This window comes from Lineus longissimus, chromosome 2, assembly GCF_910592395.1.
Source record: "Lineus longissimus chromosome 2, tnLinLong1.2, whole genome shotgun sequence".
Taxonomy (NCBI): domain Eukaryota; kingdom Metazoa; phylum Nemertea; class Pilidiophora; order Heteronemertea; family Lineidae; genus Lineus; species Lineus longissimus.
Window position 1 is genome coordinate 28,673,413 of NC_088309.1, and position 13,407 is coordinate 28,686,819.

General features: G+C 43.0%; 1 protein-coding gene across 1 annotated transcript; it reads left to right on the top strand.

The window, feature by feature from the left end:
- Window positions 1-1,121: 1,121 nt before the first annotated feature.
- Window positions 1,122-12,106, top strand: LOC135483063 (centlein-like). The gene is made up of 29 exons (XM_064763572.1): window positions 1,122-1,249; window positions 1,805-1,879; window positions 2,088-2,152; window positions 2,324-2,412; window positions 2,656-2,869; window positions 3,091-3,276; window positions 3,411-3,467; window positions 3,793-4,000; window positions 4,176-4,228; window positions 4,482-4,565; window positions 4,670-4,884; window positions 5,527-5,631; window positions 5,762-5,981; window positions 6,174-6,295; window positions 6,455-6,577; window positions 6,786-6,886; window positions 7,061-7,322; window positions 7,409-7,484; window positions 7,570-7,661; window positions 7,878-8,043; window positions 8,319-8,439; window positions 8,614-8,738; window positions 8,957-9,241; window positions 9,339-9,436; window positions 9,649-9,757; window positions 9,987-10,046; window positions 10,256-10,537; window positions 10,753-10,995; window positions 11,160-12,106. The coding sequence occupies exons 2-29, from the start codon at window positions 1,864-1,866 to the stop codon at window positions 11,301-11,303; spliced, it is 3,921 nt and encodes a 1,306-aa protein (XP_064619642.1). The 5' UTR covers window positions 1,122-1,249; window positions 1,805-1,863; the 3' UTR covers window positions 11,304-12,106.
- Window positions 12,107-13,407: the final 1,301 nt, after the last annotated feature.

Genomic DNA, 13,407 nt, shown 5'->3' on the forward strand with positions numbered 1-13,407 from the left:
ATCTCTCATAAAAAGTGTGAGTTTATGGTCATGGCCTGCAAAGGCAATCACTTTTTTGCACCTGTTTTTTCTTGTTTATAAAATGTAAAATGTATGATGTAAATAATGAAGTAAAAAATTATTATTCAATAAGAAAATAGACTCATTCAAGTTATTTCTATATTTTGTTATGGTTCAATGAATATGTACAGGCCCCCACTGTAAACCCACCCAGGAGCTATCCAGGCATTCAATATGGTGGCACAGGCAGAATCTGTCATAAGCACTGTCCCTACTGTAAACCCACCCAGGTGCTGTCCAAGCGTTCAATATGGCGGCACCTTGTACTCACCTGTTCAAGGGCCTCACTAGCCAGTGAAACAAGGTCCACTTCCCCCCCCCTCAATGGTTCTATGGACAGAAGCCATTTCTGAGGATAGTGCCATCTTCTGTGACCTAGGGACCGAGGACATTTTCACTGGATACCACCAGACGATGAGGAAGACTCAGGCTGATCAGGCCAGTGAGTGAGGGATGAGAGAATAACTTTCCTGGTATTCCCCTGTTTGAGGACTGTAAAGTATCTCGATGACTAGGCGAGAGGATAGGGCGTGCGGGATCGGAGAATGACTTTCCTGACACTCCTTAATATTCTGTTACACCCCGTATACCAAGCAAGCAAGCAGGCAGAGACCATTCATGACCTGAGTCCTGATAGAGACCGCATTCATTTATTAATGCATTTTGAAATGTCAAACATTAATCACAAAATGTATAACAAACGATACAACATATTTTAAAAGGTAATACACTAATCATTATTTATGAACACAAAAAATACCATAAATGGTTTTTGATTCACTTCAACCTCGGGGATTATGAAATAACACTGTTTAAATCCGGGAAATATTTTGACATTTGTACCTACCGCTGCCATGTGCTTTTATCGTAAGTCGGCGATTGTTTACAACTATGCTGCAAAAGTAAATTTTGTAAAAGTAAATATCAAAATAGTTTTTCGAAAAGCCAACACAGAATTGAGGTAATTGTCATTATTTGATATGAAAATAATAAAATTACTTTTGTTAGGAAGTGAATTATAACGACACAATGATGTTTGCCAGAAATTGATCGTGGCGGTTTTTTGAACGAAATTTTTCAATGGTTTTGAAATAAAACACCAATAAAAGCTGTTTGACGAAAATATTAGTCATTCCTTGATATAGGCCTGTGTGAAGTGTTAACGGTAAATCAGTTTAGCGCTGAAAAGGTTCATGTTTATTGTTATTTGTTGCCTTTTTTTACCTTTTTGTGCGTTGTTTTTGTTTGGTATGAAAAATCAATCACTCAATGCACGCGCAGTGCACGGGATTGCATTGGAGCGTGCATGTAGTGCATATGTACACGAACAGGTTCAAGACTGAAACCGTACTCGACAAAATTTTGCAGAGTAAGTGGCGACGGTCGCTTAAATGTTAACTACAAATCACTACCAGACAGATCTACATATCTCGGCTATTAATCACAGTGTCTGAGGGTGCCTAACTTTATAAGAGTGAGAACATGATGAGTTGAGGGTGCAGTGTGAGTGTGGTGTAGGATCGAGGCACCCACCTTGTCTCACATGGTGAATTGGCTGTTCCTTTAATAACAACATTGTCTTACCCTTTAATGAATATCTGTGATAACCTGTATGTATTATTTATTTATTGTTCTTCTAGATATCGGTAAAAGAGCCTTTCATAGCTCACATTTTTATATGCATCTCGTACTGATGAAAATAAAGCTTATCCTATCTTTCCTGAAGATCCTCATTAATTTCCAGATGATGCTTTTATAAATTGTGTGTGAAACTGGAGAGGAGATTACGACAAGACGTGCAAAATGGCTGATAGATTTGGTAAGCATGTCGAGATAATATCTGTACATCTTGAATGAAATTTTAAATCTGTTTTCATTCAACTCTGTCAAATAACAAAACTTTGTTTACGGTTTAGTGAGACTTTATACTTTAAATAACGATGAAGACAGCTGTGTCATACCTTGCGGTTGAGGGTTTGAGAGTCATATTTCATTTATGTATTGCATGATTTTGAATTCCTCTTCAGAGTCTGAAATTGCCAGATTGCGTGCTGAAAATGGATCGCTCTCTGAAGAACTTGCCCAAGTTCAGGTGAGTCCATTTTTTGACAGGCTGAATATACCAACTCTGGTTGAGACCTGTCCTCTGCAGATGTGGTTACTGCCCTACTTATAACTTTGGAAATTCGGTCCTTTAGTTTCTTGGGGGAAACTTAACTTCATTTGATGGTGACTTTGAAGTTGTATTTCTCTGTGTTTTCAGGCTGACAAAGAATTTGTCTGGTCATTATGGAAGAGGTTACAGGTGGCTTCTCCTGATCTCACGCAAGCTGTCAGTTTGGTTGTAAAGCGGTAAGTGGCAAATTATCCAAACTGGTCATGTATTAGAGAACTAACTTCCTTTCTGAGAACGAATCATTTGCCTGACTGAAAGATGTCCGATGATTTGTTTTTTTGATTTGATGTTGGATGATGTGACAATTCTAAGCGTTAATTGTCACTGCAGATTATTTACTTAACTGTTCGAGTACCATGAGTTCTTATGTGTTCTTGGATACTGCGCTATATAAGACTCGTATTATTATGTGATTTCAGGGAAAAGGAAAAGTCTGAAATCAAGGATCGGAAAGTTCTTCAGATCCTTCAGGTGAAAGACGAGCGTATTGAAGAGCTGCAGAAGATAGTGACGACACTGACGGCAGATCTGAAAGCCTTGGCTAAACGTAAGGCAGATCTGGAGACAAAGGTCTCACGGCTGACAGAGGAATTGTGCGATCAGAATGAGAAGAACAACTACCTTGACCAGCAGGTGTGTGGACTTTGTTTCGGTGTCTTTCTCCTCAGTAAGATAGGGACTCCTTTCACTCATATTGGTCTTGAGAGTTTCAATAAGCTGCAGTTCGGCTGCACATAGGGAAAATCTGGCGATGCAACCAACTGCTCTACTTGTTATTCTGTGAGCTACTTCATCTTATCTCAACTGGTTACACGGGTCAGTTCTCAGCGAACTTTTCTCTTTGCCTCTTGTAGATACGAAGCAGAAGTAACAAGGAGAAGACCATTGATGGCCTTCATAAACAACTCATAGAGGGATTTGAGAAAGACAAGTTCGACCTCAGTCGCCAGCTGTCTGAACTGAAGGCAGACGCCATTGCACTCAAGACGGAAAATGCTGACCTGAACGCCATCAAAATCGTTCATGACAACAAGATCAAGGTGAGGAAATAGCTTTGTTCGTTGATTGTAGAATTCAGTCGATTTTGAGGGATAAGAGTGGGCTGTCTTTTAATACTTTCCCAGTTTAAACATTACTTCATGTGTGTACACATTGTATTGAATTCTTTTTCCAGAACTTGCAGCTTGAACTGAAGGAAACAAAAACGAGATATGAGACAGTTTATGACGAGGTGAGCAAATGCATGATTCTCTTCATCCACCTTTTTAATGGCTTTTTGCCACATGTTTTGGAGTTTAGGCAACATAGGGACAGAGGTTGTAATCTAGCATGTCTTGCTCACTTATTTTCTCAACTGTGATCAACACACATGTACAGACAACAGAGGCAATCTGAGATTGTGAATCCGCCCAAACTTGATGACGTTTGAACCAGTCCTTGGCCATCTACCAGGAGAATCAGACACTAGGTTGTTTCTGTGTGATCAAAATAACAAACCAGGTTACTTTAAACAGTGCTGGACAGACCGAATGAACAGGTCTTGTATCCATTTTCAGGCTGAGGAGTTGAGACGTTGTTTGGGCAAACATGACCTTGACTTCAAGAAACACGATGCTCAGATAGAGAGCAAGGACAGTGAGCTGCATATGGTTAAGAAGGAACTGTCCGAGCTGTGGTGCACTCACAAGAAGTGTAAGGGACACGCCGTGGAGCAAGCAACACTCATCCATCAGCTACAGAACCTGCAGCAGGAGACACAGAAAAGTAGGTCCTATCTTGATTTGAGTTTTGCATGTTAAAGTCTCAGATGATTCAGGTTTGTTCCTGATCCTTCAATGCTCTCTTCTTGGTTGTCCTTTTGTCTTGGATCTCACTTTTAGGACAGAATCTCTGTCAGTCACAAGTAATGGGTACAAATTGATGCCGATTTTTTTTTCAGTGATGAAGAACCAAGATGAAACACATCTGCTTGAGATTAAGTCCGTCCAATCCGTGAGTAGCATATCTTGAGGGTTGACCAATGAAATAGGGAGACGAACCATCATCTATGCTCATCATCCCAGCAATGAACATGTCCGTATGGTTTGCTTTAAAGGAATGATCATTGATACTAGCCAGACACATTAAGAATCCTCTTGCCTTCGGTATTTCAAGTAGCTGACCAGTTGACCTCACCACAACCAGACTGGTCTGCGTGTTGGAGATTGTGTAAGTGAAGTAATGTGTAAATGATCCTTTCTTGCAGATGTATGATGAGCTGGAGATCAGACACGGAGACCTGAAGAATTTGGAGGTCAACTTACGTCAGGAATGTTTGAAGTTGAAAGAGGTGAGTGCGTTGATGACTCTCCTATCTCTTATCATGAAGAAGCTCTGTCTCTTTGGACATTGAAATGCAGAGTTTCTCTTCATTTGTCATATTAATGCTTCCAGCAACTCATGTCCAAGAATGACCAGATTTGTGAACTCCACCAGAACCTGAAAGACGCCGTCGAAGATACAACAAAATGTGTGATGTCACAGACGAACCTGGAGCCGTCGAACATGTGCGTCCAGGCGACTGAACCCATCATCGATTATGAGTTCAAACTGAAGGGCATGAAGGCTGAGCTGGACATTGTGAGAGACAGGCTCAAGGAAAAGAACAGGTAGGCCTCTGTTATGAGTTCAAACTGAAGGGCATGAAGGCTGAGCTGGACATTGTGAGAGACAGGCTCAAGGAAAAGAACAGGTAGGCCTCTGTTATGTGTTCAAACTGAAGGGCATGAAGGCTGAGCTGGACATTGTGAGAGACAGGCTCAAGGAAAAGAACAGGTAGGCCTCTGTTATGTGTTCAAACTGAAGGGCATGAAGGCTGAGCTGGACATTGTGAGAGATAGGCTCAAGGAAAAGAACAGGTAGGCCTCTGTTATGTGTTCAAACTGAAGGGCATGAAGGCTGAGCTGGACATTGTGAGAGACAGGCTCAAGGAAAAGAACAGGTAGGCCTCTGTTATGTGTTCAAACTGAAGGGCATGAAGGCTGAGCTGGACATTGTGAGAGATAGGCTCAAGGAAAAGAACAGGTAGGCCTCTGTTATGTGTTCAAACTGAAGGGCATGAAGGCTGAGCTGGACATTGTGAGAGATAGGCTCAAGGAAAAGAACAGGTAGGCCTCTGTTATGTGTTCAAACTGAAGGGCATGAAGGCTGAGCTGGACATTGTGAGAGACAGGCTCAAGGAAAAGAACAGGTAGGCCTCTGTTATGTGTTCAAACTGAAGGGCATGAAGGCTGAGCTGGACATTGTGAGAGACAGGCTCAAGGAAAAGAACAGGTAGGCCTCTGTTATGTGTTCAAACTGAAGGGCATGAAGGCTGAGCTGGACATTGTGAGAGACAGGCTCAAGGAAAAGAACAGGTAGGCCCTCGTTATGTGTTCAAACTGAAGGGCATATTGCTCTGAGTCCTTTAGGTGTAGTTGTTCTGTCACAATCGCAGCAGAATCAGATCAGAGTCATCTTTACGTTATCCCATTTCATTTCTTGCAGAATCATCAAACAACTTCAGAACAGATCGATCAACTCTGATGATGATGAGCTGGAGATTGCACCGATTCTGTTGAAGCCAAGTCCAAACCTCTCCTCCACACTCAACAAATGTGGCTCGAGATCAAGATCAGAGTCTCCAGTGAAAGGAGGGGAGATCCATGTCAAGTACCAAGTGCTACAGAAGAGGTTTAAGAATACTCAGGAGATGCTCCAACTCAAGGTACGAACCCTGGCACATCATGTCATCACAGAAAAATATATCGTTTTGGAAGTAAAGTATACATCATTGATCCAAATGATGCACTATGGTAAAGGACACGGATTGATGTGCTGTCCAAAATGTGTGCCTGAATAACGACACTGCATGGCCTCAATTTGGAGAAAGTGATAATTTGATCTGGTTGTTTTTCAGACCAAGGAGCTCGCTGAACTGAAGGCGGCTCATGACAAACGACTCCAGAGAATGAAGTCGGTGAAGAATGATTTCAAGTTGGTGAAGGATCAACTCCGTGTTCTGGAAGAAGAATACCATGGGTATGTATGATAAGATTCAACATGAAGAAAAAGCTATACTATAAGTGCTGGCCTGGCATCCCCTCAAGACACTTTTTCTAAACCTTGTACGACCTCTTCTCTCCTGTCAAGTGTTACTCTGAAGTATACAAACCTCTCATTCTATTGTGGTATTTACAGCCCCAAGAAGAAGAAGAAGCTGATGAGGCCAGAACCCAAGTCCCTTCAGAAAGAAGACACTGACACTGTATGGAATGAACTCACACATTTCAAGAATGAAAACAGAAATTTGATGGTTGAAAGGTTAGGATTTTTCTTTCTCCTCTTCCTCTCATTCAGCCCCAGGGATTCAGGTCTCAGTGGCCATCAGTTGGCAGATAAGTTTGGGTTCCAGTTTCAAGAGAATCACAAGTTCGAGAGACAATTCAGGTATTCAAGACATGCTTCTAGAAAGTGAGACAAAGAGACATTGAATACAGCTCAAATGTTTATATTTCATTTCTCATTCCAGGATGGACCTCCAAGAAGAGCTGGACAATCTGAGAGTGCAAGTGACCCAGGATGCGGCTACAGTCCATGAACTCAAGGCTGCTCTGCAGCAGGAGAGAGAAGGTAAATTGCTTTAACAACCATAGGGGGAGTGGCAGTATGTTCAGTGGGCCATTCTCACTGACCTGCAGCATCAGTGTGTCTTGCTGTAAACAGAGAGCAGTATTACCACGGTAACGGTGTCCTACTAAGAGTGTTCTTTTCATCATTACTCACCCTGGTGTTTCTTTCTTATAGAGGTTGAATTCCTGAAGATTCAAGAAGAACGAAACCTCACTCCAAGGAAGAATTTCAAGGAAGAACTTCGCTCCATTCGACTGCAGTTACAGAATAAAGAGGGCGCATTGGAGAGGTTGACAAGTGAGAAGCAGGAGCTGGAGGAACTGAAGGAGAAGTGGGGTGGAGAGAAGAGGATACTGAAGGCTGAAGTAAACACATGTAAACAACAAGTGGCTGAGAAGAGAATGGAAATAGCTGACCTCAAGAAGGAGATCTCAAGGTGGGCAACTCTTTTTCATGGTTGGATCAGTTTGACCATTTCAATAATCGTCATAACCGTCACTACTTTCTCTGTATGATTTTCAGGTTGCAGCGTGAAGTTTACCGCCGCGGTGCCTCTAAGAGGAGTGGCAAGTCGAAGAAGAAGAATCAGGCTAAAAAGGTAATCAAATATCTCTTTTATGAATAAATGTGTCGAGTTTTCTGCTTGAATCATGGTGAATAAAGGTTGTTTACATGTGCTTTAGTTCCAGCGCAGTTTGAATCACTCGATTGAGGAGATGAACCAGCTGGTGGACAACTTTGGTGACGATGGATGGGAGGAGGTCTCAAGTGACAGGTCAGTTGGCACACTTTTGGCAGGTCATACAAGAATCCATGTTCAAATGACAAGCTCTTTGACGATTCCCCCAATAACACCTTTCCTCTTAACCTGTAAATGGAATGGAAGGCGACTTTGTTTTTACTTGGCAAGGAATAGACAATTTGGGTTAAAAAACGTCTTGTTACACAATCAGAATGCCTCTTTCCATCATCTCCTTACTCTTTGCATTAGTGATGAAGAGGATGACTCCAGCACCTGGTCAAGCACAGACACCGAGGGTCAACATGCCACGGCACGCACTCAAGAAAGCTTAGGTGTTGCCATAGTGAGGGCTGCGAAGGGAACTGGTGATCAGCTGCAAGAGACTCCCAGTTCTAACAAGACATCGGATAGACAGGTATGATCCCATTATATCACATGGCAGCATGCTATTCACTCGACCAGTTCTGCATGGCAGCTTAGCTCTTCTCTGGCTTCCTGCTGCTTCATTAATAATAGGCTTTAGTTGCTTGTTTGTAGAAGGACTTTTGTCAAATTCAGTAGAACTATTCATGACTCTCACTACTACACAAACAGTTGCTCTGTCAGATCACGGTGGTTTTGTCCAGATTATTTCAGTCAGTACCACTGGTGTTGGAAATCATTTCAGTGTCATTGAATCTATGATTTCAGGTTGAATCTGTTGAGGATCACATCCGACGCATGAACAATAAAAACGAGCCTCCTGTCAGAGATGACGAGCTAGCCAAGAAGAAACGGCCGAGGGTAGTGCCTAAGATACAGTTGCATCCAGGTATTCAGTCATTCTAAGTCACTTGATTCTGCCTGTCACATCTAACATCAAACATGTGTCTCTCCCTCGGGTCTGTCAGAGTTAGGTCCTATTGCAAGGTCACTGCTATATGCTATCTAATGAAAGTTTGTGTATGATGACCTCACGCTCAACAATGTCGTGATTCTCTTTCAGTCTCCACGCAGACATCATCCTCGAATGTTGTGCCCATCATTGGCCACTGGAAGAGGAAAGTATCTGGACACGGAGTCTACCAGATGAACACCCTCAAACAGAGGCTTGGAGCCTTACAACAGCAGGTATTGTTTCCTATGGTAACAGTTGGCTTGGGTCCTCTACGAATGATGAAAATTGGTTCCATAGCGACGAGTCTTTCAGTGCTGAGGAAACCTTATGTGTTATGCTTGTCACAGACTGCCCCAAGTCAGGCAATTCATGGATGTCACCTTGTGCCTGATGTGTTTACAAAGCTTTCTTTGTTTCTGATGACTTAATATTCCTTGTTCTATATTTACAGCTTCAGGTCCTGCGATCTTCCAAGGTCACCCTCAGTAAGTCTGTCAATGAGTATAAGGACATTAATGAGCAACTCCAGGCAGATCTATCACTAGCCAATCAGAGGCTGAGGATGTTGCGTAATAACAACCAGAAATTGGTGCTAGATATGGACCGCATTCAGCATGAAAAGATGAGCCTGCAGACGAGGTTGTCTCTGAAGGAGGAGAGTGATGCCTCGTCACCCAACACGCCGAGGACGGACAGGTCGGACCAAGACTGGAAGGCGATGGAGAAGAGAATGAAGGTAAGTCCCTGAGTTAACATGATCCACAACATGTATAACCTGATTGGGTCACCCCGTTTCTTGAAATTGATCATGAATTTTCCTCACTGTTTTGCAGATGGCATCATCAGAGGTCTGTCGCCAGTCAACGCTCATCAAATCGCTCAAGACGGAGTTGGATGAAAAAGACCAACAGCTGAAGACACTCCAAGAAAAGTAAGCACATCAGCTCATTCCGAGTCGTATTGAGGACACAAGGAAATTTGGTCATTGTCACAGTCATAAAGCCGAGCTCATTGGGAATCATTGATAAAGTCGGCAACAGATAGACTTTGCCTCATCATGCTAACCATGGCTGTTAGCTTATGCCTTTGTAACACAACACTGTCTACTGCAGCTCTTTAACTCAAACATGCTTCCTCTTGCAGGCTAGGTCGTCTTGAAAGAGACAACTCCCAGAAACGCATCTTGATTGAGGACAACAGATTACGCTTGAAGATTGCACAGGAACATGAGAAGACAGATATTGCTGCATTTGTAAGTTGTTACACAGGCTTTTAAGGCATCTGGTTTGTGGTGGCTATCAGTGCAGCTCGTCAGTTGGTTTGTCACTCGGCAGGTATTATGTCTTCTCACCAAGTGTACAGCATAGAAGTTAATTAATGTCTTACCAGCCAAATCAAGGTGGCCATTTCTTGAGGGTTGACAGTGTAATGGATACTGGCAGGTAAAGTTATGGTAATGATGTATGTTTGTTGTCTTTCAGGATGACCTTGAAGCAAGAGTGAAGCAACTCACAGAGACAACAGAGAAACAGAAGACTTCAGTAAGTTCTCATGTGATGTTATTCCTGACTTGTTGACATTTTATGTCTTCTCACTTTATGTTGCAACAGTAAGTAACAGTAAGCTTTGTGTCTGAGGTTCTCCCTAAGTAACTGGCCTGCACTTGCTTGATTCCAATTATTCACCACCCAGGGTCAAGCTTGCCCAATAATGATGCATTCTAATCAGGTTTCTTCTTGCTAACTTCCAGTTAGAGTCTTGCAGGAAGAGACTATCAGTTGTGACTCGGGAGAAGAGAGAACTTGATGAGCAGTTTATCCGCACTAAAGCTGAACTGGAACGAAAGACAAGGACGGCAGCAGAACTCCATGCCAAGAACATCGACCTGGAGAGTATGTGCACGGAGCTTGAAGCAGCAGCACAGGATCAGTTACGTGAGTTGGCGAGGAGGAGTGAGGTGGCCATTGATACAGCTCATACCAAGCTCAGGCAGGCTCACGACACCGTGCAAGGCTTCCAGATATTTGTTCAGGTGGGTGTTCTGAGTGACAAGATGAGGTGTAATCATGCTGGTAAGAGGCAATATATTACCGTTCTACATTCTCCTAGGTATGTTTGTACCTGCAATACTTTACTCACTAGACAGACTAATGAACAGTAGAAGGCAACCGGCGCTTGGAACAACACATCGACATCTGAATCACGAGTGTATACCTTACATCAAGTTAACTATCTCTCTTCCAACAGACCTTGGCAGACAATCTGTTGGACTCGACCCAGCACGCGAGAACTGTGGCCATGGAGCGTGCCCGGCACCAGGCAGCTGCAGCAGCTGTCAGTGAGGATGGGTCCCAAGATAGCGGTGTAGCTGTGAGGGCCGAGTCTCTTCAGAAGGCCCAGCAATTGGCCAAGAATATCTTGAATATCAGTGATGCAGATCTCGAAGACATCATGAATCCGCATTCTCAGCCTGAGGAGCCTCAGAAGGAGGTAGGTTGTGACTTTGTCTCCATTCAACCTTTTCACCCAGAATCTCTACATGTAATGCTCAAGTAGGGAGTTACAAGCAAACTGTTTACAGCTGTCATTTGTAGCAAACTGGAGCAGCTTTTTAATTAGAGAGGTGAATCACATTCTCATTTGTTCTCTTTCAGGAATTGGAAGCTACGAGGAAGAAGGACCGAAAGTGGGTGAAGAAGTGTGAGAAGATTCTTGCCAGGGAGGACTTTGCTATGCCACTCGTCGAGACATTTATGGAGAAGGTGGAGGAGACCATGATGCTCCTCGGTCCGGCTTAACATTACATTCTTTATCAGTGAGGAAAATGTGTTGGAAATAACTAAGTTTGCCGAGTTCCCTCCCTGATCCAGGTTCATTGACCACACTTTTGGCATACATGTAATTTCTTTCTCACGCTGGAGAGTGTCATAATGTTGTGAAATCTTCAGTTGACCATTATTCAGGATCTATTATTGTGATAAATCAAGAGTGGCTTATTCAAATTGGAAGTGTGGTTTATAGATTTCCATGGAGCTGGGTAGATTGTTTCGGAGGTGGAGGATAGAACTACTCTGTCAGGTGCTCACAGGAGATATATGGAAAACTATGAACCTTTGTATTATACTCATGGAAAGTGCTCCACCTTTTTGACAATTGGTGTAAAATTTCTGAAACAAAGGCTATTTCATCTTTATCACCGAGTTACTAAACTTGTTTGTAGAGCACTTTCGGTCGGTGGAATCAAGTATGTTTCAAGACCATACTTCGTAGTATCTATGTAATGGTAGGCAAAACTAAAGAACATTAGCAAGTATTATAGAAGTGTTTATTACACAATGAAGAAAATAGCTGTTGGGGTAAATGGAATAGTTATTTTGGAAAATATGAACAAGTAATCAACCATGCAATAATATGTACATGTAATAGGCTTGTGAAAAAGGGGGGTAGGAGCTGTCTTCCACAAGCATTTATCATTGGAGAATGGACCTTTGCTGGCAAAGGGTTATATTTTTGGCTATGGAAACCTTTTACAATCTTTATATGTGCCACGACGTCAAGAGAAGGTACTGTTAGCTGTATCAATAAATAGTTTTATATCAGATCCTGTGTTGTTGTCTTTTTAATCTTGTTTCGGACAGAAAATCTGGAGACAACATCTCTACCAGTCATATGATTGTCTTAGGGTGTTTAAATGCCTTCAAAACAGAAAAGATCTGCGATATAGCAGTCTGCTGCATACATTTTCTTTGGACAGAGCTTCCATCATCTGTTTATACAGCTGCATGAATCCCAATGGATGAATGGCAGCAAGCACAGATGGCAGCACTGCAGGTGTCCCCATCAGTGCTCCAAGGCTGTCTTCATCTTGACATTGCTCATGCTGTTTTCATTGACTGTCCTAACAAAAAGGATGCAAGTCTGCTGTATAGCCTAAATGATATGTTGATCCAAGCTGTCTCATCCAGGGTTGATGGACAGCTTACATTATGCCCCAAAATATATTAAATTACTTTTCATAAAAGAAGCTTGTTACAACCACGCTTTGTCTGTCCGTCCACCGAAGCTGGGTGTCATTGACCATGTCACAACCATGAGCTTCCGTCTCCAACGAAGCTCAGGTTGTCATTTGTAACAGTCACTGACCATGTCACAACCATGACCTTCCATCTGTCCACCGAAGCTGGGTGTGTCATTGACCATGTCACAACCATGAGCTTCCGTCTCCAACGAAGCTCAGGTTGTCATTTGTAACAGTCACTGACCATGTCACAACCATGACCTTCCATCTGTCCACCGAAGCTGGGTGTGTCATTGACCATGTCACAACCATGAGCTTCCGTCTCCAACGAAGCTCAGGTTGTCATTTGTAACAGTCACTGACCATGTCACAACCATGACCTTCCATCTGTCCACCGAAGCTGGGTGTGTCATTGACCATGTCACAACCATGAGCTTCCGTCTCCAACGAAGCTCAGGTTGTCATTTGTAACAGTCATTGACCATGTCACAACCATGAGCTTCCATCTGTCCACCGAAGCTGGGTGTGTCATTGACCATGTCACAACCATGAGCTTCCGTCTCCAACGAAGCTCAGGTTGTCATTTGTAACAGTCATTGACCATGTCACAACCATGACCTTTCATCTGTCCACCGAAGCTGGGTGTGTCATTGACCATGTCACAACCATGAGCTTTCCATCTGTCCACCGAAGCTGGGTGTGTCATTGACCATGTCACAACCATGAGCTTCCGTCTCCAACGAAGCTCAGGTTCTTATTGACCATGTCACAACCATGACCTTCCATCTGTCCACCGAAGCTGGGTGTGTCATTGACCATGTCACAACCATGAGCTTCCATCTCTCCACCGAAGCTGGGGTCGTCATTGACCATGTCACAACCAT

What these genes read in the sequence shown, in the direction of transcription:
- LOC135483063 (XM_064763572.1), top strand. An exon ending in GTCAGTTTGGTTGTAAAGCG is followed by an intron (nt 2,413 to 2,655) that starts GTAAGTGGCAAA and finishes ATGTGATTTCAG; the next exon opens with GGAAAAGGAAAAGTCTGAAA. An exon ending in GAGGAGGTCTCAAGTGACAG is followed by an intron (nt 7,662 to 7,877) that starts GTCAGTTGGCAC and finishes TCTTTGCATTAG; the next exon opens with TGATGAAGAGGATGACTCCA.